General features: G+C 42.1%; 1 protein-coding gene across 6 annotated transcripts in view; it reads right to left on the reverse strand.

Annotated features, from left to right (window-relative positions):
- Positions 1 to 22,460, reverse strand: part of ENAH (ENAH actin regulator) — a 141,118-nt gene that overhangs the window by 26,221 nt on the left and 92,437 nt on the right. For all 6 annotated transcript variants that reach the window (XM_048505804.1, XM_048505622.1, XM_048505964.1 and 3 more), the window contains one exon: positions 3,209 to 3,504. In XM_048505804.1, the coding sequence (XP_048361761.1) occupies positions 3,209 to 3,504 (296 nt within the window). The remainder of the gene's footprint in view (positions 1 to 3,208; positions 3,505 to 22,460) is intronic.

Raw genomic sequence — 22,460 nt, forward strand, 5'->3', positions numbered from 1 at the left:
GAAAGTAGATAAGACATTCATGTTACCAAGTAAAAATTCCACACAGAACAGGAGAAACGAGAAAATTCTTCCTCAAATGACTGGCTTTGATAACAGAGTGTCTGCTTTACAAAGCCCTGATTTTTCAACCACTGCAATATTAATCTGAAACTGATATACAATAGAGAATTTAAATACTTTGGTTAGTAAACAGATATGTGCGTTGCTATCTGTGAAAAGTAAAAATTGCCTTCAGTTGAACAGTTTTGGCAAATTTTCTTGGGATACAGGAATCAGGTCAGAAACTTAGGAACCATGTTTGTTTTTCAAACTTCAGAGTTGTTTATTTTAAAGACCAGATGTTTTAAATATTACTTCCACAAAAACTAATCCTCATATGCTATGATAAAAACCATTGTATTAAAGTAATGTATGGGTAATTCCGTTTGTCCTCACAACACAAAATAACAACTGATATCTCACAGAGACACAAACCCCCATTTCTGAAGAACTGCCAAAAGTAGGGGTTAGGGTCTACATTTCAAATGAATCAACTTACTCTCTGCCTACTTTCTTAATTGTCCAAATATGAATGTCACAGTATGCCTTTTTCCTGTCACAAATACCAGTCTCAGTGGCCTTTATGAGTGCAGAAAGGTTTATTGAAAATAAAATATCCAATCCGACTCCTAACAATGAGGATAGGACACGGCTTTCTGAATCTGACCAAATCTCCCTCCGGTTATGGCTAGGGAGGGAAGTGCTAACGAACAAGATCTGTCAGGGGCAGGAGCAGCTAAGATAAAAGATGGTTGGTTTTTTTAAAAAATGGTCTTTTAACTTATCTCTATCACTGTTCCTGATTGCTCCAGCCTACTAAGCCTCCACTGAAGAAAGGACTCTACCCCACCTCGCAAGTTAGCATTCTGCATCATTCTCATGATTATGAGTAGACTGGGCGTTCGGAAGCAGCAAAGTCCCTCCAGTTACAGGTGACAAGGGGGAGTGAATGAGAGCTGCCTGGAAATATCAGCAGCAAACCATTTGCTGAAAATACTAGATGCCACACTGAAATTCCCAGACATCATGGAAATCCAGTACCCAGGATGTCTTGAACCCTGTAGACAACTGAATAGGAAAGTCGGGGGGGGGGGTGTTCTTTTAGGCTGTTGATGTAACCCAACATGATTAACATGTTTTTGCCGCCAGGCAGAATAGTGAAAATGTGGACTAGCTTTGATGGACTTATCTGGAAATTAAGTCTATTTTATCTACAATGAGAACCTTTATACAACCACAGGAAAATAACAACATATACAATTATACCACAGCTAACCTGAAACCATTCAGGTTATAGATTGTACAGCCAGAGTGCTCAGTCATTAAAAAAAACCCAGACACATGCCCATGTGTGCAAGCTCAAACTACGTCTCCCAACCTTTTCAACACTGCTCAACATTCATAAGAACAAGCCAGCTGGATCAGACCAGAGTCCATCTAGTCCAGCTCTCTGCTACTTGCAGTGGCCCACCAGGTGCCTTTGGGAGCTCACATGCAGGATGTGAAAGCAATGGCCTTCTGCGGCTGCTGCTCCCAAGCACCTGGACTGTTAAAGCAACGTTTAAAGCAATGGATATTCTCTGGGAAGAAACAAAGGCTTTGCAAACATATAAAGTTTAAAAAATTGTCTGGTCTCCTGAATGAAAATCACAGCACTCTCTTTAATAAAATACTCAACAACTGAACAGGGTCAATACGATGCAATACTGAATCAAGGTATTTCATTCAGTAATTAATAGAAAAATACTGTCTGCATAACTTACTAAAAAGGTGAAAACAAAAATTCTTCACGCAGAGTGGCCTAATGGCAGTAAATTCTAATGCCAGACATGACATTACCCAGACAACTGGCTTGCTGCCTTAAACAACATCTCTCAACTGCCACCAATTTATTGTCGAAAGCTTTCACAGCCAGAACCAACTGGAAGCTGTGGGTTTTTCAGACTGTGTGGCCGTGGTCTGATAGCTTTTGCTCCTAATGTTTCACCTGTATTGGTGGCTGGCATCTTCAGAGGCATGTCACAGGAAGATGTATTTGACACGGTCACACAACCTGAAAATTCACAACACCCACCTGCTGCCAGTTTATTGAGAAATAGGCTAAAACATGCCATATCCCTCTTATCCACATCCTGAAGGAAAATAGAGACATCATGTCCAAGATGCAAACAGAAGTCTCCTGAGGTTGCAGGAATAGGTGATGGGGACTACAAGAAAGGCACACACAAACATTAAGACAGCATAACTAGGAAGTTTCATATAACAGATCTCACACTTCAACAGTAAGGGAAGCTGGAGCAAGAGAAGTTGTGGTGCCAGCAGGATACTGATTAACAGAAATGGATTTGTACAGAATTAAACAAGACTTTTAGGAACATATTACTAAAAGGTTTGCGAGACAGCTGTACAGAGACACATCTCACAAGTGGCACAAGTCAGTATGAAATGCATAGGATGTCATGCTTACTTCCGTTGTGCAAGGCTTTACATGTAGAATTGTAAAATATGGCCTGAACAGCAGAATACTCTCAAAGTCTTTTTTTCTAATCAACCAGAAAAGGTTATGGGAGATAAAAGCTTGGGGTAACTTCCACAAATGGCTGAAAGTGAAGAACATTCAAGATTGACATTGAGAGATTATCAAGATAAAATCTGCAGTTAGCATAGTTTTTTTGTTCCAACACATTTTGTATCCCTCAATACTAATTTACACTATCCAGAGTTCCTGACAAAACGTTTCAGAAAGAACAAAAAAGTCAAAATGAAGTATATGGAATACGTTCACTGGAAAGTCTCAGTCGTGCCAGGCTTCCAGGACAGCACCTTCTTTCCAAGAGGTACACACAAAATAGACACGAAACAGATAAGAGGTGAGAAAAGCACAGACAACCTTCTCAGTTTCATTTGCCCTTTCCTTTTTCCATAAAAGTAATTAGATGAAAATTTCTTAAAACCAAGTGAAATGATTGAACCCGTACATTTATACAAGGAAAGTTCAAATATATAATCATCAATATGCAGAACATTTAGCTGCTGAGAATAACTTCCATAACTCACTGGATTTCAGTTAATTTATAGGTAAGCAAGGAATAAGTAATCTTAACCTCTGACCAGCTTGTTAATGTGATCACACAAAGCACGTATTTCAAAGCAATATTAAAATTCTTACCAGCACTTGACAGTTTTCTTTCCCTTTCCCATTCCAGTTGCTCTCTCTCTAGCTGTTCCTGGTGTTCCCTTTCTTGCCTTTCCCATTCCAATCTCTCCCGTTCTTGTCTTTCACGTTCTTGCCTCTCTCTTTCTAGGCGCTCTTGCCGCTCTCGTTCTTGCCGGTCCCTCTCCAGTTGTTCCTGTTCCAATCGCTCTCTGTCCAGTCTTTCCTTTTCTAGCCTCTCTCTTTCCAACCTCTCCCGTTCCTGCCTCTCCCTTTCCAATTCTTTCTGTCGTTGCTGTTCCTGCAGCTGCCTACAATAAAGCAAGTAAAAAGTGTTAAAATGAGTTGGAAACATACAACCTGGCTATTAATACTGAACGTAAGAAGGCAATGAAAGTTTTACAGTGATCATTTTTTATCTGGATAACCCAATAATGATACTCTCCAAGTGGACAATGATAAACAAGCTGGGGGTCTGCAAAATATCACAGAAAGGAAAAAATCCGAAAACCTCAAAAATGTCCCTGTCTCGAATTCTCAGAACTATCAGCAGATTAAGTTAGGCTAATTTCCCTCATTGCCTTCCCTCCAACTGATTCTTGATATTCTCTGTCCTGGAACATATACTCCTAATGAAACTTGAAGGTTTTTGTGTGCATGGGGGAGAAGTCTTTTAGTTAATTTACAAAGTACAGTTTCTGGATACCTGACGACTCACCTGAAAATACTGAGACCACTTTGTTTTCTGCAGGTAGTCTGATTTTGCTTCTCACTTGATTGGCACAGGACTTCCACTGGTGTGGTCCCAGTTTGACTACCCTTGCCTCCAGCTGCTCTGCTCCCTGGTGCCTTTGGTTCCACTTTCCTCCCAGCAGGCTGGCTCTAAAGCACTCTTTGTTTTCTCCCCATTCTTGTATCCTGACCAGGATAGCCCAGGCTAGTTCAATCTTGTCAGATCTCAGAAGTTAAGGAGGGTTGGGCCCTGGCAACTATCTGCATGAGAGACCACCGAGAAATACCAAGGCAAAGACATGGACGCAGGTAATAGTCACCCACTCCTGAACATCTCTTGCCTTGAAAACCCTATGGGGTCACCGTAAGTCAGCTGTGACTTGATGGCACTTTCCACCACCACCACCACCACCCGATTTGATGCCTTCTTGAAGGAAAAAGAGAAGGTTGGCAACCCCAGGCTGGAGCGGATTGATCCTCTTCCTCCGGCACCACCTGATGAAAGTCTTCCAGGTGGCATTATAAATCTTATTTGTAGAAAATTGTATAGAGGCTAGGATGGCATCAGTGACCTCTTTAGAGTAACCTAAGCCTCTGAAGATGCCCTGCTCAACCTCCAAGCGGTCAGTCGCCACCATGCTGGGTCTGGATGGAGGAACGGACCCTGTTGAAGAGATCCGCTTGAACGGGTAAGGTTAGGGGCTGGTTGATGGCTAGTTCCTTCAGGTTCAAGAACCATGGTCTCCTGGGCTATGCAGGGGCCACCATGATGATCTCTGCCCTCAGCAGTCTCACCCTGCAGAGTAGTCGTGGGAAGACTGGGACCAGTGGGAAGGTATACAGGAGTGTCGGCAGCCACGGGGCTGTGAGTGCATCTGTGTTTTCCACTGTATGATGAACAAAGCGGGTGAAGAAGCATGGCAGTTGGTAGCTGTGAGATGTGAATAGGTCTACCTGGGGGACTCCCAGCTTGTGGCAGATGAGATTGAACACATCCCTGTTCAGCATTCACTCTCCCTCCTGGAGGATCTGCCAACTGAGCCAGTCTGCTTGACAGGTCAGTGTCCCTTGAATGTGTTCCACTGAGATGGACGCCACAATATTATTTGTGCCTCTTGGTGAAGACCGCTGGATCTGGAGCCCCCTTGCCTTTTTATTTAGGCCTTTGCCGCTATGTTGTCCATTTGGATCAACATGTGGGAGTTCTGGAGTTCCTTGGCGAAGGCTACAAGGGTTCTCAGTTCTCAATGACTGATTGGCAACAAGGACTCCTGTCTTGACCAGCGGCCCTGTGTTGGAATCCCTTCCCAGGTTGCCCGCCAACCAGACAGGCTTGCATCTGTGAATATCTGGTGTGTTTGACTCACCCATTGGTCTTCCCTTCATGGAGCCTCTTACTTTCCTCAGGAAGTAGCTCTATAAGCTTCCTAGCCCAGACTATGCTGGCTCTAGACACAGTGGAGGCTGCAGACACTGCCCTGATCACCATAGCTGATGCCTCATGGGCTCGTTTGCTGAAGCGATCTACTCTTCTAGCTATGCTCATGCTACCCTCTCCATCCTTGGAGACGAGGTCATTAGATTAGAGTGCCGCAATGGGCACATCAATTAGAGGCACTTGTAGAAGTTGTTGAGTATAAGCAGGTGCGCTGTAAAGCTTTTTAAAGAAACCTGGCACCTGTCTATTGGCGGTGGGCTTGGCTCATTCCTCCTTGATGTGAGACTCAAAAATATTTGTGAATGGAAAAGCTTTTTCTTTTGGGGTAGCCTGGGGGAAAAGCTCCTGGTCCCCTGTGTTTGTGGGCAGCATCTTGTGTCTGAGCCTCGCTGGCTGAGGGCCTGAGGTTCAGAGCAGTGAGAGACATGCTGAATAGGTATTAAGAACATAAGAACATAAGAACAAGCCAGCTGGATCAAACCAAAGTCCATCTAGTCCAGCTCTCTGCTACTCGCAGTGGCCCACCAGGTGCCTTTGGGAGCTCACATGTAGGATGTGAACGCAATGGCCTTCTGCGGCTGTTGCTCCCGATCACCTGGTCTGTTAAGGCATTTGCAATCTCAGATCAAAGAGGATCAAGATTGGTAGCCATAAATCGACTTCTCCTCCATAAATCTGTCCAAGCCCCTTTTAAAGCTATCCAGGTTAGTGGCCATCACCACCTCCTGTGGCAGCATATTCCAAACACCAATCACACGTTGCGTGAAGAAGTGTTTCCTTTTATTAGTCCTAATTCTTCCCCCCAGCATTTTCAATGAATGCCCCTGGTTCTAGTATTGTGAGAAAGAGAGAAAAATTTCTCTCTGTCAACATTTTCTACCCCATGCATAATTTTGTAGACTTCAATCATATCCCCCCTCAGCCGCCTCCTCTCCAAACTAAAGAGTCCCAAACGCTGCAGCCTCTCCTCATAGGGAAGGTGCTCCAGTCCCTCAATCATCCTTGTTGCCCTTCTCTGCACTTTTTCTATCTCCTCAATATCCTTTTTGAGATGCGGCGACCAGAACTGGACACAGTACTCCAAGTGTTTCCTTTTATTAGTCCTAATTCTTCCCCCCAGCATTTTCAATGAGTGCCCCTTGGTTCTAGTATTGTGAGAAAGAGAGAAAAATTTCTCTCTGTCAACATTTTCTACCCCATGCATAATTTTGTAGACTTCAATCATATCCCCCCTCAGCCGCCTCCTCTCCAAACTAAAGAGTCCCAAACGCTGCAGCCTCTCCTCATAGGGAAGGTGCTCCAGTCCCTCAATCATCCTTGTTGCCCTTCTCTGCACTTTTTCTATCTCCTCAATATCCTTTTTGAGATGCGGCGACCAGAACTGGACACAGTACTCCAAGTGCGGTCGCACCACTGCTTTATATAAGGGCATGACAATCTTTGCAGTTTTATTATCAATTCCTTTTCTAATGATCCCCAGCATAGAGTTTGCCTTTTTTACAGCTGCCATGCATTGAGTTGACACTCCCATGGAACTATCCACTAAGACGCCTAAATCCCTTTCCTGGTCTGTGACTGATAGCACTGACCCCTGTAGCGTGTATGTGAAGTTTGGATTTTTTGCCCCTATGTGCATCACTTTACATTTTGCTACATTGAACTGCATTTGCCATTTCTGAGCCCACTCACCTAATTTATCAAGGTCCGCTTGGAGCTCTTCGCAATCCTTTGTGGTTCTCACCACCCTACATAATTTGGTATCATCTGCAAACTTGGCCACCATACTACCCACCCCTACTTCCAGGTCATTTATGAATAGGTTAAAGAGCACTGGTCCCAAAACAGATCCTTGGGGGACACCACTCCCGACATCTCTCCATTGTGAGAACTTCCCATTTACACCCACTCTTTGTTTCCTGTTTCTCAACCAGTTTTTAATCCATAGGAGGACTTCCCCTCTTATTCCTTCATTGCTGAGTTTTCTCAACAGTCTCTGGTGAGGAACTTTGTCAAAAGCCTTTTGGAAATCCAAGTAGACAATGTCCACCGGTTCACCCCTGTCCACATGCCTGTTTACACCCTCAAAGAACTCTAGTAAGTTTGTAAGACAGGATTTGCCTCTGCAAAAGCCTTGCTGACTCTTTCTCAGCAGGTCTTGCTTTTCTACATGTTTTATAATTTTATCTTTAATGATAGATTCTACTAATGATAGATTCTACTAATGATAGATTCTACTAATTTACCAGGAACAGCTGTCAAACTGACTGGCCTGTAATTTCCCGGGTCCCCCCTAGATCCTTTCTTAAAGATTGGTGTGACAGTGTCCATCTTCCAGTCTTCAGGGATGGAGCCTGATTTCAGGGATAAGTTGCATATTAAAGTGAGAAATCTTGTGAAAATATTAAGTAAAAATATTAAAGTATTGGAAATATAAAGTGAAAATATTAAAGTATTGGAAATCTTCTTGTTTGAAAAAATCTAAGGGACTTTTTTGCTACCTGAATGTCCTCTGTTTCCTCATCTTGTGAAAGGAATTCTCCTTCCTCCCTGTTGGATTCAGGTCGTGGGAAATGGCCACAGCTGTAGGAGCCATTTGCAGCAATTCAACCAGCTCGGCTACACCGGTTGTTTGCACAGTAAAGCGCTGTTTCCTGATTGTTCCTGGCTTCTCCTCAGAGAGGAAGTTTTCCTCTGAGCCACTGGACATACTTGCTCTCCCCTCCCGTTCCTAAAGAAAGCCTACCAGCCGTGCTCCTTAGCTTGCAGCCAAGATCGAGCTGAATGGCTTCCCCAGTAGGCTTCAGAGCCATGGGTAGCACCGCTGAAGAGGGGAGGGCTGGTCAACCACAACTAGATAGAAGAGCAGGGAGAAGATAGACAGAGAAAGGAAAGAAAGTCAGGACAGGCTCTAAGATGCTGCTTCTCCATCAGAGGCAGGAAAGAACTGGGAAGGAGGAGGAGTCTCCCAAGTGATACAGGAAGCTGATCTTCAATTTCCTGCCTCTCCAGCAAGCTGATGGGAAACACCCACCATCAGGAGATGCCCTCCTGCTCAGGGGAGAATGATCTAGTTCTAGCTGTGACAAACTGATCACCTTCTCTGAACAGCAGATTATCAAGGTACAGATTTTAAAACTTAGCTAATATATCTCTGAAACAGATTGCAGTGGCCAAACTCCAGAAATAGGTTAATTACAAACATTTAATATTTAGATTTAATATTTATTTTCATATAAAAAATAAGAAATGAGGACCCACAAAGCGGGATGAGGAGCCAGCATGGTGTAATGATTAGCACATCAAACTAGGATCTAAAAGACAAATTCCAACTCTGCCTCCATTAAGCTTGCTGTGGGGTCACAACTATCTCAGCCTGACCTCCTGCACAAGGAACTTGAATGCAGTATTGGCTACTCATAAATCAGTTGGACCTGGGTCATTAAATGGCATGGTACCACAAAGAAAGCCTCTATTCCAACTGCCACTAGCCTAATTTCTGAAAATGAGACCATAGAAAGAAGGATATGCGAGGTCTTACACATCACGCAATTTCAAATAAGAACAGATCTGTCAAGTTTACTATAATAACACGTTGCTTTCTACACAAAGTTTTAATTGATGAAATCATGAACAGGTTGGACACTGAAGAAGAAGAAGAGTTGGTTTTTATACCCCACTGTGGCACAGCCCAGCAGCTGCACTGGGTTGAGTGAGAAAGTGGTGAGGGAGATGGGATTCCCCCACCCCTTCCCAGCAGGTCCCAGGGGCACACACTTGTTATTTATAACTAGCAGGGCCCAGCCACACATTGCTGTGGCAATTGTCCTTCTCATCACAGTCCGCAACCAACACAGATGTCCATGCAAGTCCAATGTCCCAAGCATAGCCTTTTGGGGTTGTCAAATGGAATCCCTCTTTCCCTTTTCAATTCACATTGTTATATGGTGGTGTGTTTTTTTTAGTACAAGGTAACCCTTTCCATTCCACAACGGAACTGTCCAGAGTGCGAATCCCGCTGTCCATGAGGCTGTTTGACACGCACAGTCCTGGCTTGGGTAAGGCAGAAGTGGGGCAAGCAGGCTATCCCAGTCAGGCAGCAGAGGCAGGGTGGTGAGGCATTCAGATCGAGGCCAGCTCCCTGAGTTCGTAAAGGGCCACGTGCAAAAGAAGCGGAGTCAGTAGTGTTGGTTCGCCCCCACCCCGTGGATTGTCTTAGAAGAAAAAGGCAAACTCCAGCTCGCTTTTAGTAAAAGAGAGCTATGGCGAATATGGGTGAGGAAGTGGGTAAGTGGTGGTTGGATGTGAGGGAGGGCAGAGTGAGGTGTGTGAGGATGAGCTGGATGTGTATGAGAGTATGTGTGTTGTGTGGTAGCAGTGGGTGAGGCACAGAGAGTGAAAGTTACCTGCGTGTGAGGGAGGGGAACCCCACCTGACGTCTCACATGGCAAAGTATGTATGTGTTGCACTTCCACTCATATTACCTCACAGTATTACCTATTTACTGTTTTCAATGCTCATCTCTGGCCATCTGCGTGAACATTCTAAGGGCATACCAATCCCTCAGGCCACAGACAGGCTGCACGAACATTCTAAGGGTGACAGTTAAACACAACCAGCTTCATGGCCTGGTGTGCCATGAAAAAGATGTTTTACCTGCCTCGGGTATTGAATTTCAGCAATGTGAATATCTGAAAACCTGCCTGCATTGGAAAGGCACATTGAGTGAAAATTTGAAAGCAATCCGTCCAGTGGTTTCAGAGTTAGAGCACAACTCACAAATGGATGGTTTGCTTTATATATAGAGATAGATAGTTTCCTGGAGGGGACAGAAATATCACATTTTGACAACTAAGGGGCAGCATCTTCCTTTATAATCAATATTTATAGATCTAGTAAATCCTAACATAGAAGGTGTAATTAAGAGATCAAAGTGGTAGGAAAAAATAGGCAAACAATTACTGATAAGACTGCTACCAATAGAAAGATAACAGGTTTAGGGCTGACATGTAATTAAAGAAGAATAGAAACATGTTTCTAAATCTATTTGAACTTTTACACTGCATTTGAATCTAAAGACATACACTATAGTCTTACACAGGTAAAAGCTGGTCACAAAAATACTTCAAAACTGTTAAATTAAATTTGAAAATTAATTGCTGAAAGTGACAGGTAAGCTAATTTTATGCATGAGTGAACAACATGCCTCTAGGGATTTTCCCCCCGGAAAAAAGTCTGAAACACTGTTTCCCTAATAATGACAAATATGATTCTATCCATGTGTGACACTGCTGAACTTGATGAACTGTTACAAAGATGCATTCCTTTTTTGTTTACTGGGACTATGACTATAAATATACTTGACTAGAGGACAGTAGAACCTGTTAATATATGCTTTACTTTTAATAAAAAGTTCACCTACACATTAACGACCAACTGCCACACTACACTGCATCACATAGATCCCACTTTCATACATGGAAACATGCAACAGGATTTGTGGTTTTGTTTCTTGACATGTATTTGGGACAAAAAATCCATTGGTTGCCATATACACGTGTATTTTACATATGCACAAAATATAAACTTGAAACAATGAAAATAGCTCATTCATTTTCATTTCATTAACCTTTAATAGACATAAATCAAAATTTTCACAAACACATCCTAAAGTAAAGTTCAACAGAAAGAAAATAATCTGCATATGTCAATGGTCGACTTCAAGAGTTCCAGTTCATTTCAGATTGTTAAAAAGAATTACTAATTAAAAACAAAAACAAAATCCTCTACATAAGCAATATAAAATTACAGCATAAATAGAACAATTTAGCAAGTTTGAAGTAAAATTGAACAATAGGTATCCTAACAAGCAATAATAGTAATATTAAAAGGCCTTTTTTTGGCTTTAATACTGTTGCTAGAAACTTAGCTGCCAGAACATAAGTTTCCATGTCAGAATCTAATAAAACTAAATTTGCTGGGCTTTTTTAATAAATCCTTTGTTCCAAAGTAAGGCTGAAAGGTATTTGCTACAAACATCCTTGAATAGTTGCAATTCAAGGATGATATGGAATATTGAGTCTGCTAAGCTAGCCCCACAGGGACAAAGCCTCATATATAAACAATAATCAAATATGTTGCAAAGTATATATGCAAAACACAGGTATAAAATCCCTCCATTGATATATAACATTTTGTGATGACTACATATTACTATATGGCCGTGGTGGCAAACCTTTGGCACTCCAGATGTTATGGACTACAATTTCCATCAGCCAATTGGCCATGCTGGCAGGGGCTGATGGGAATTGTAGTCCATAACATCTGGAGTGCCAAAGGTTTGCCACCACGGCCATATAGTAATATGTAGTCATCACAAAATGTTACACTGCTATATGTTCTTATTCACTGCTGCAACAAGACTTAGCACCAAGTCACTGAACATTAAACTTTTTAACACAAATAATTTGTGTCACTGATTCATATGTATTTCCCATTTTCTGATACATATGTACTTCTCATTAACTATCATACACCATTTAAAAAAGAAAACACTAGGCTTGGTAGATTTGGATTGCCGAATCAAGTAAACTGCCCAAATATCGACATATTCGGACAGCAGTCAGTGCCAAAATTTCAGGATATCATCCAGAGCCTGTTAGCTCCCATTGGAAACAATGGGGGATGGGGAAACCCCCTATGAGGGTCCATAACTTTAGACCCCTTGAACCAAACTTCACCACTCTCGGGTGGTATCATCAGGACAGGCTCTGTTTGATACCCTGAAATTTTGGCGTCACTAGCTTTAAAAATGTGCTACCTGCAGGCCAAAACGCGAAAAAGCAAAAAAATACAAAAAAATCAGATGGACCCAAATATATTCGGATATCCGAATATATTTGGGCATACCAAATAAGGTATTTGGGCTTATTCGGGCATACAGATACTATTATGCCCGAATAAGCCCAAATCCCAAATCCGAATTCTACCAAATATTGTGTGCATTGCTCAAGCCTAGCAAGCACCAGTTTCTATGAATCAGAATGATCTACCAACAGAGGGCAGCAAAGTCTTACAAAGTTTTACAACATTAAATAAAGCCACATGTAAAGAACTCTTACCTCAAAACAGCTGCAACAGCTGCAATAAATGGTTTATTACGTGGGAATTTCAGAAAAGGAATTCAGAAGTATGTTCTTTTATGGTCTAGGATCCTCCTGTACATACCACTGTACAAAAGTCATTTTAAGGGATTTTTAAACTAGGTATTATACAAGAATCCTACACTAACACAAGTCCCCTACTAATGTCCTGTCTAGGTTATATCTTTCCCTATCTATCTTATCCATCTATCTTTTCTATCTTTCTATCTATCTATTTAATTTCTATGCTTTCTCTCTCCTTTCAGGGAGGTTGCTTAAAAATTTTGGAGCATCAGGTGTTCCCAACTATTCATTGAGTTCCTACACTATATTCTTTTAAACCAAAATAATAAGTAGAATTGTGACTTCATCTGCTATGTGCTGGACCAACTTTGTTTTAGAATGTACTGCTTGGGTCCTAGTGCCTACCTAATTCTAAATTCTAAAACAAAGATGGTCCAGCACATGGCGGATGAAGTTACAATTCGACTTAGTTCTTTTAGTTGAAAAGGATATGGACATTAAAACATTTTTGGACCTAAATATCATAGAATGTCGAACTATTACCATTATATCCCAAAATATACATTATAAACGTGCAGTACTGGCCCTCTTAACTTTCTCTTCAGAATATCCTTCAAAGTACATGTCTATCTATATATAGTAAAAGACCTGTCCTGGTTTGAATCAGTGATGTTGGTCAGAAAATCTGAGTCAATGTTGTGCAACTTAAAGCTAACTCACAGTATGAAGGTGAGATACAGATCAATCATACACTAAAATGAATCGTATAGGAAAAGTAACAAATACAGTCTGATTTTTCACAGTAAACCTCCAAGCATACAATCCCTAAGGATAGGAAGGTCAACCTGCCACCCCTTCCCAACAGACTAGTACTAACAGATGAGAGCACTTTTGCACCTACAAATTTCACCTACTTTGCAAGATATGCCATAAACCACATATTGTTTAGATATATCTGATTTTTCTAATTATCTGTGAACCAGAGGCGTATGGGGGCCAAAAGGTGCCTGAAGGCAAAAACTCCTCAGGGCGCCCCTGTGCACAGAACTCTGCTTACTCATGTGTAAGCCCTGCTTACTCGTGAGTCGGGCTACAGCCCCTCTTCCTAGCCCAGCAGCTGGAGTGCCAGTTTCTCTGGCATCCCGGCTGCTGGGCAGGAAGAGAAGCCGAGGGCAGTCCCTCTTCCCGCCCAGCAGCAGGAAGTCATCTGGTCACCCCGAATGTGACCAGATTAGTGACCAGAATGTGACCAAATACACCACTCTGTGAGCACATGGGTTCTGTGTGAAAAATGGAGGAAAATATTCAGGAGTTCTAGCCTAGAAATTGGTCCTCAAATGGCGGATGAAGTTACAATTCGACTTAGTTCTTTTAGTTGAAAAGGATATGGACATTAAAACATTTTTGTAACTAAATATCATAGAATGTCGAATTATTACCATTATATCCCAAAATATACATTATAAACCTGCTATTATAAACACACACAGGACTATGTATGCACCAAGAAGAAAGATAAGGGTTTTCCTATTCAGTTCCTTCAGTATACCAGATGGAGCCCCCTGCAAGACAGAAACAGGTTGTATGCCTGCACAATGGTCATGAAAAGTTTATCAATTAAAGGTAAGTAACTTGTTTCCTTTTCTTTGTGGTCCCACTGCAATCTCACATGTGGGATGACCTACCTAGCTAAAATTATGTTTTGGATGATACCATGACATCGAGACTCCCTCTAAGTATTATTATTTTAAGGACTACATTTTTCCTTCCACCCCCTTAATCTTTTAAAGAGATGGTACATTCCAACTGGCATCTGACACACACTGATCACTTGTTATGATTTCAAATGGATGGCTTTTATTTGTTGCTTCTCATTTGCAGCATGTTAGGCGTGTAGAAACTATACTAGTTATACCCTGTAGAAAAAGCCATTTTGAACTTCAAATTGAAAAGTGGTAACAGTTACCTGATAAAAACCTATATAGAAGATAAAGCAAGACCCCTGTTAGGGCAAAATGCAAAAATTACTAAATGCCAGTAGTTTTCCTTCCATTAACATTTATTTCCTGTATTGTATATGTTTTTAATCAGTTTTTTACTATTGTTGTACTGTTGTCTATGCCAATAAAGGCTTGCTGCTAATGCTACTGCTGCTGCAGCAAAATGTCATGATATATAAAACAAAGGTTCACAAAGTCATTTTCTAGGCAGCAAAAAGGTTTGCCCAGCAATAAGGGCCAGGAGCCAGAAAGTCTGGGGGCAACCAGCTACAGTTGACCTTTAATGTGATTGGTGCATTCTGGTCCAATGGGAGACTGTTGCCAGGAAAAGTATTTAGCTTCGATGTATAAAGAAAGCTGTGAATTGTCTATTCTATTCTAGTCTTCAAGTCTGTTCTAGTTCTAGTGTTATAGTAATGCTGAAGTGTTCTGTATAGCATTGTAGTCTTAACTAATATAGTCTTGTGTAACCTTGCAATTGCTAAGTAAAAGCCTTCCTAATTGGAAAGAACATCTTGCATGGACAGTTTTCTTTTTCTAAGAGATAGGAGACTGCAGTGTGTACAAGAAGACTACTAGACCTTCTTCTCTAATCTAAGTAGCTCTGCTTTAAGTCTGCTGATAGGTTCTGGGCCCAGACTCCAGGTCTATTCGGGAGTAAGAGAGAAGACAATATCCAAATCATGAGCTGTGGTGCAGCAATTTGGAACAAAGCTAAAGATGGCATTTGCAGCAGCAAGTATGCCCTTCCTTCGAGCAACTCAATGCAAGCAACTACATGTCCTGGGCTTGTAAGATGCAGAACTACTTCATAAGAGAAGACTTATGGACTATGGTGGAGGCAACTCCAGCAGCTGATGATGCAGCTGGTAAGTGAGCAGATGAGAAAACCCGAGCCTCAATAGTCCTGGCTGTGGAGAATTCTCAGCTCCTGTATGTTAAAGACTCTGGCAATGCAAAGGCTTCCTGGGATGCACTCAAGAAAATTTGCCAACAAGATACAGCAGGCTCCAAAACATTGTACAACTGCAAGCTAAAGGCAGGTGAATGCGTGTCTTCCCACCTACAGCAAATAAGATCGTTGTTTGCTCAACTGGAAGACCGAGGAATGACTTTTCCTGAGTCACATAAAGCCTACATCATTTTATCCTCTCTGGATGGAAGATGGGATCAGCTAGTCTACAATTTGCACAGTGTTAGAGAGGAGGACCTTACTCTGTTTTTCGTGACTGCAAAGCTGATAGTCAACAGCAAAGAAATTATCAAAAGGAAAGTCAAGCCACAGAAAGGAAACCAGTGAGAGCCAATCCTGGTAACAGACATCGCCCTGATGTGAAACCTCCTGAAACTCTAGAGACAACTCCTGTCAAGACCTATGAGGTGAGAAGGTGTTTCTCCTGTAGGTCCATAGATCACCTTGCCCAGAATTGTCCTGATGCCAGAAGAAAGCAGGCGATACAAGGCCAGAACGGGCAGAAGGGGAGATCTACAAACTACAAGAAAAATGACCTGTGTGAATCTGCTATGCTGGTGAGCAAGGCTTCTGAAGAGTAGCAGAGTTCCTGGTTAATGGACAGTGCTTGCACAGCACACTGTGTCAACAACAGGAGTCTACTCCAAGAAGAGACTGCAGCTAATGTTTCCCACATGAGTCTTGCAGATGGCTTAACTAGTGAGGTAAAAATGCAAGGGACTGTACATGTGCCTTCCCTTGGCAAAAACTTAACTAATGTCTTGTTTGTTCCACAACTTAACTTTTGCCTACTGAGTGTAGGATGTTTAACTCAGGAGAGGTATAGAGTTGAATTTAAAAATGACATGTGCTATGTGAATAAGCAAAATTTAAATTGTGCAAAAGGGCAACTGAAAGAAGATATGTTGTATCACATGATTCCCAAGGATACGCGGCCTGGGACCTTCGTACCTTCGTGGCCGTCTTACCCCATACATCCCTACACGGCCTCTACATTCGTTAGAGGCCAATTTGCTGGTAGTCCCTAGCCCCTCGATGATGCGGCTGGCCTCTACCCGGGCCAGGGCTTTTACAGCCCTGGCCCCTGCCTGGTGGAACACCTTACCACCAGCTATTCGGGCCCTGCGGGACCTTGGAGAGTTCCGCAGGGCCTGTAAGACCGAATTGTTCCACCGGGCGTTTGGGGAGGCTGGCCGCTGAGGTGCGCCCCGCCCCTTCCTTTCTCCCTTTCCCCTTTACTTCCTGGGTTCTTCACTTCTCTGTTTTGTTTTCCAGGGTGGATTTATGAAGTCTGTGTTTATGTTGGATGCCACTGTAATGCATTGTTATTAATCTGTTTTAATGGGGGTTTATTATAATTATTGTTTTTATCGTGTTGTTCACCGCCCAGAGCCCTTCGGGGGAAGGGCGGTATACAAGACTAATTATAAATAAATAAATAAATAAATAAATGGTAGGAGTGTAAAACATCTGTCTAGTTTAACCAACAAGCCATTACATGATAACTGTGTTCATGAACTGCACTGTGTACTTGGACATGCAGGGTGGTCCACAATTAAGCAACTTGCAAAAGTCTGTGATACTGATGTAAAACTCTGTAAACACTACCTAGAATGCTCTGTGTGCAGTAGATGTAAGGTGAAGTCCTATCCTGTACCAAAAGTTAGCAACAGACAGTCAGAAAGGCCATTTGCCTTGGTATATGCAGACCTGGCAGGTCCTTTCACACCTAGTCAAGGAAATGCTCAATATATTCTCTTAACAGTAGATGATTACAGCAGGTACTCATATTTTTACTGTTTAAATACAAGTCAGAGGAGTGTGAAAAATGCAAAAACTGGGTTGCCATGATAGAAAGAAAATTTCCCTATAAGGTGGCAAATCTACAGACTGAAAGTGGGAGGGAATTCATGAGCAACAAATTCCAGTCTTGGTTAGAAACCAAGGGGATTGTACACAGACGAATCAATCTATACACACCTTAGGAGAATGGAATCTCAGAGAGAAGGTTAGGAATTCTACAGGTGATGAGGGAATGTATGCTTCAAAATGCTAAACTTCCATTTTGTTACTGGGGAGAAGCTGTTTGTGCTGCAACACATGTAATCAATTGCTTATGGAGCTCAAGCATAAATGAGACTCCACACTTCATGCTGTTTGGGAAAAAACCATCCCTAAAACATCTGAGAAGATTTGGGAGCTTTGCAAATGTGTTAATTCCCAGTGCACAAAGGCTGAAGGGAAAACAGAAATGACAAAGATTGACATTTGTTGGCCATGCTGAAAATGGTAAAGGTTACAGATTTACTTTGGGTTATGGAAAAGTTGGAATCTCTTCAAGATTGAGGAACCAACTGTCTGGTACAAGCATCTTTGTTTATTTCTAAAGTCTATGAAAATAGGCAGCACTGCGGAAGAAGTTGAATCCAAATGTACACATATACACATTTTTTCACTACTGGTGGAGGTTGCTCTACCTTCAGCTTTAAAACATGGGGGAGTCTTTTGCTTAAATCCATGGAGAACCACAGACCATTCAATGGAGAAGGAAGCTTTGATCCCCAATATCATGATCCAACACCAGTTTAGTTAAGCCTTACAAAAAGGAAGATGCTGAGGAACCAGAATCGACTGAACGAAATTCCAACAAAATATTCTCCTATTAAAGGCACTCACATGGGATATTAATACTGAGGTCAGAGCTATGTCCAGTGGGGCGGCAGATAATTTTCTTGTAGTGATGGTAGTACTTGCAACCTGTGGGTTGTGAAGCAGACTAATCCACAAAGTGAGCAGATACATAACTGTACAAGGAACAGTGGATCCAGATCCTATATGTCAAATATTTATTTTTTTACTTACCTATTGGTTTTGTATGCTGCCCTTCCCTGAACATGAAGCATTAGTAATTTGGTTAGTGCCAAACAGATGAACAAATATTGTAGGAAGTGATGTGCACATGACTGAGGGGAAAGTAGTGCAGAAAATGATGACTTGTCATCATTCTGCTAGTCTACCCACTTCACAGGATTGCTGTATAGATGACATGAAGGGAGAACCATGTTAGTTGCATTAACCTCCTTGGAGGAAAGGTGGATAAAAGGTGGACATGATAAATGTTCTATAAAGCCAGCATTACTTTCAACATCTTTTTCCCCCTAGTCACTTCAGCTATTTCTAGTGTCTAACCTACTTTTTCCTTTTTTTAAACACAATATTGAATTCCCAGCCCATATTTCTGGGCAATGAAGGTTTTTTTAAAAAACGAACACTTAACTCATTTTCTTAATTAAGGAACAAGTTTAGGTTACTTAAACATCTATTCTCTTGATATATTAACCTTCATACACACAGAAAAACTGTGTGCAGATAATCACAACATACTAGGCCAAAATGGGCAAGTACACAAGAACATAAGAATGAGCCTGACTGGATCAGACCAGAGTCCATCTAGTCTAGCACTCTGCTACTCGCAGATGCCTTTGGGAGCTCACATTCAGGATGTGAAAGCAATTGGCCTTCTGCGGCTGCTGTTCCCAAGCACCTGGTCTGCTAAGACATTTGCAATCTCAGATCAAGATTCGTAGCCATAGATTGACTTCTCCTCCATAAATCTGTCCAAGCCCCTTTTAAAGCTATCCAAGTTAGTGGCCATTACCACCTCCTGTGGCAGAATATTCCAAACACCAATCATGCATTGCCTAAAGCAGTGGTGGCGAACCTTTGGCACTCCAGATGTTATGGACCACAATTCCCATCAGCGCCTTCCAGCATGGCCAATTGGCCATGCTGGAAGGGGCTGATGGGAATTGTAGTCCATAACATCTGGAGTGCCAAAGGTTCGCCACCACGGGCCTAAAGGAATATTTCCTTTTATTTGTCCTGATTCTTCCCCACAGCATTTTCAATGTATGCCCCCTGGTTCTAGTACTGTGAGAAAGAGAGAAAACATTCTCTCTATCGACATTTTCTACCCATGCAGAATTTTATAGACTTCAATCATATCCCCACTCAGACATCTCCTCTCCAAACTAGAGTCCCAAACACTGCAGCCTCTCCTCATAAGGAAGGTGCTCGAGTCCCTAGTTAGTGATGCTTGAATCCACCCCCAAACAGCATCATTTTCAATGGTGTTTAAACTAGGGACCCCAGATTCTCCTTTTAAATCCACCTTAAAAGGAGAATCTGGGATTCCCAGTTTAAACAACATTGAAAGTGATGCTATTTGGGGGCTGATCCTCCCCCACCCTGAAGCAGCATCACTTTCAATGTTTAAACTGGGGACCTCAGATTCTCCCTTTAAATCCATGCCAAAGGGGGTGGATTTAAAAGGAAAATCTGGGGAAGTTTGGGGGTTGCCTGCTGTCAGGGGTGCAATTGTTAAGCTAGCAGCACCAAACTTTCAGGGTATCTTTGGGGGACTCTTCTAATGATAGCACCCAGGTTTGGTGAAGTTTGGTTGAGGGGATCCAAAGTTGTGGTCCCTCAAAGGTGTAGCCCCCATCTTCTATTAGCTCCCATTGGAAACAATGGGAGAAGGGGGTACCCCCTTTGGGAGTCCATAGCTTCGTACCCCCTCGACCAAACTTCACAAAACCTGGGTGGTATCAGTAAGAGACCCTCTTGATGATAACTCCCAGGTTTGGTGAAGTGTGGTTCAGGGGGTCCAAAGTTATCAACCCTGAAAGGTGTAGCCCCTATCAGCTCCCATTGGAAACAATGGGGGATGGGGCACCCCCTTTGGGAGTCCATAAGTGGACTCCCTGAACCAAACCTCACCAAACCTAGGTGATAGCATCAGGAGAGTCTTCTGAAACATCCCTGAAATTTTGGTGCTGCTAGCCTAAAAACTGCACCGCCTGCAGGCCAAAAACGGAAAACCCACTAAAATACCAAAAAACCCACAAACGACCCCTGCATTTTTGGCACCCACCACAAGGGGGCACCCTGGGCAACTGCCCACTTTGCCCAATGGGCATTATGCCCCTGATCAACTAAGACGCCCAAATCACTTTCCTGGTCTGTGACTGATAGCACTGACCCCTGTAGCGTGTATGTGAAGTTGGGATTTTTTGCTACATTGAACTGCATTTGACATTTCTTAGCCCACTCACCTAATTTATAAGGGTCCGTTTGGTGTACAAGGTGTTTCTATTCACAAAGGGGGGGGGGGATCCCATGATTTCTACAGTTTAACTGTTAGAGCTGGAGCATCTCAAGATGCATCCTACACTGCTCCAGAAATTCCTCCAACTCTCAAAAATAGCTTTTAATATGGTACTAGCAGTAAGCTCTGTTGTGGTAAACAATACAGTGGGATCTAGACAGCTATTGGTGACAGGAGCAGCAGCTCTCTTCCCCCCTGCTCTTGCTTCCCAAGGCCAGGAGACCTTGGGATGCGAGATGGGGTGGGGAGTGATCCTTCAAGTGGTATGGAGCATGCTGAGGTGGGAGGGAAATCCTACATGTTGCAACCTGCATGCAAAATCATGCTGTCTCCCCCCCACCTCGCCTCACAAGGCCCCCAAGCTTTGGAAAGAGGTGGGGAGGAATCTCGCAAGTTGGATCATACTGCCTTCCCCCCACATCACTTCACTATGAAAGGAACACTATTGGCTGGCAGTGAGTCGTCGCCATACCTTCCATTCTTAGTGAATTATATGGTATGATGATAAAATATAGGACACAGAAGATCAGGAGAGGTGGACAAGATCCATTCTATAAGTACAGCTTGACTTGTGTTTCCTTGAATCTAAACCATTGCCACTAAAATGTATATTTGTTGTCATGGTGATCTATATTAAACAGTGCAATTTGTGATATAGTCTACTAGTTCATGTGAAGTGCATGAACAGGCTCTATTGAGCCACAGAGGAACAAATGGGTAGGACACTTACCAGTCTAAGAATAAAAAGGTTCCTACCTGGACCATTGCCTCTAGATACCAGGTGTCTTGCAAAGTAAAACACGAAAAAGTCATAAAAGAATATTAGTGTTATTAAAGGCCAGCACTTTGAATTACACCCAGAAACAGTTCAGCTGTTTTAGCCAGTTCAGCTGTTTTAGCACAAGGGTTATATGATTGATGTATTTAGCCCCTGACAGTTGCTTGGCCACTGCATTTTGAACTAGCTGAATTTTCCAGAAAGTTTTCAAAGGCAGCCCCAAACATTACAGTACTCTAACCTGGATATAACCAAAGAATAGATCACCATGCCAGGATCATACTCTTAGCTGGTACACCAGCTGAACCTGATAATGGTGTCACAGAAAAGACCTGAGCCTCCAAATGTACCAGAATAGCTGCTTTCACACAAAAGGCCAGTAAACTCCTGCAAACAATATTGTGGGTTGGGCAATAAGGTTGGACAAGCTGCCTTCAAAATACATAGGATTAATCAGTTTGTAATTTCTGAAAGCCATTCAAATGAAGATCTGGTTTTATTCAAATTTAATAAAGAAAACAACATTGGAGAAAGGTGTGGGACTTAGTAACACAGTAATCATAATGATGCTACCTACAGTCTAATTATAGGTACCAAAAACATAAATTAATAATGTTTATTTAACTGAGGACATATTGTTATATTATCCTATTGTATGTTAAAATAAGTATCAAGCTTATCAATGTAACAGAACGCTGTTTCAGACATAGCTAAAAAGACTCCTCCTCTTTACAAACATACTTAATAGTACTGTGTTTTGGATATGCACAGGATTAAACCATCTTTGGAAGTTTGTTCATTGTATTAATGTCTATATATGTTCAAATCATTTTTGTTAATCAGCTGGACTAATTGGATGTAAATTGTTTAATATTTATTTAACATTTTTTGAAAATAGAACTGAGTACTTACAGCAGAAACCGGTCAACCTTTGGTCCATTAAACCTCTGAAAGATAGTGGGAGGACTATAGACTTTCATTGTTTCTGTAGCCTGTACACTTTTTTCCTACAGTTG

This window comes from Sphaerodactylus townsendi, linkage group LG01, assembly GCF_021028975.2.
Source record: "Sphaerodactylus townsendi isolate TG3544 linkage group LG01, MPM_Stown_v2.3, whole genome shotgun sequence".
Classification (NCBI taxonomy): Eukaryota; Metazoa; Chordata; class Lepidosauria; order Squamata; family Sphaerodactylidae; genus Sphaerodactylus; species Sphaerodactylus townsendi.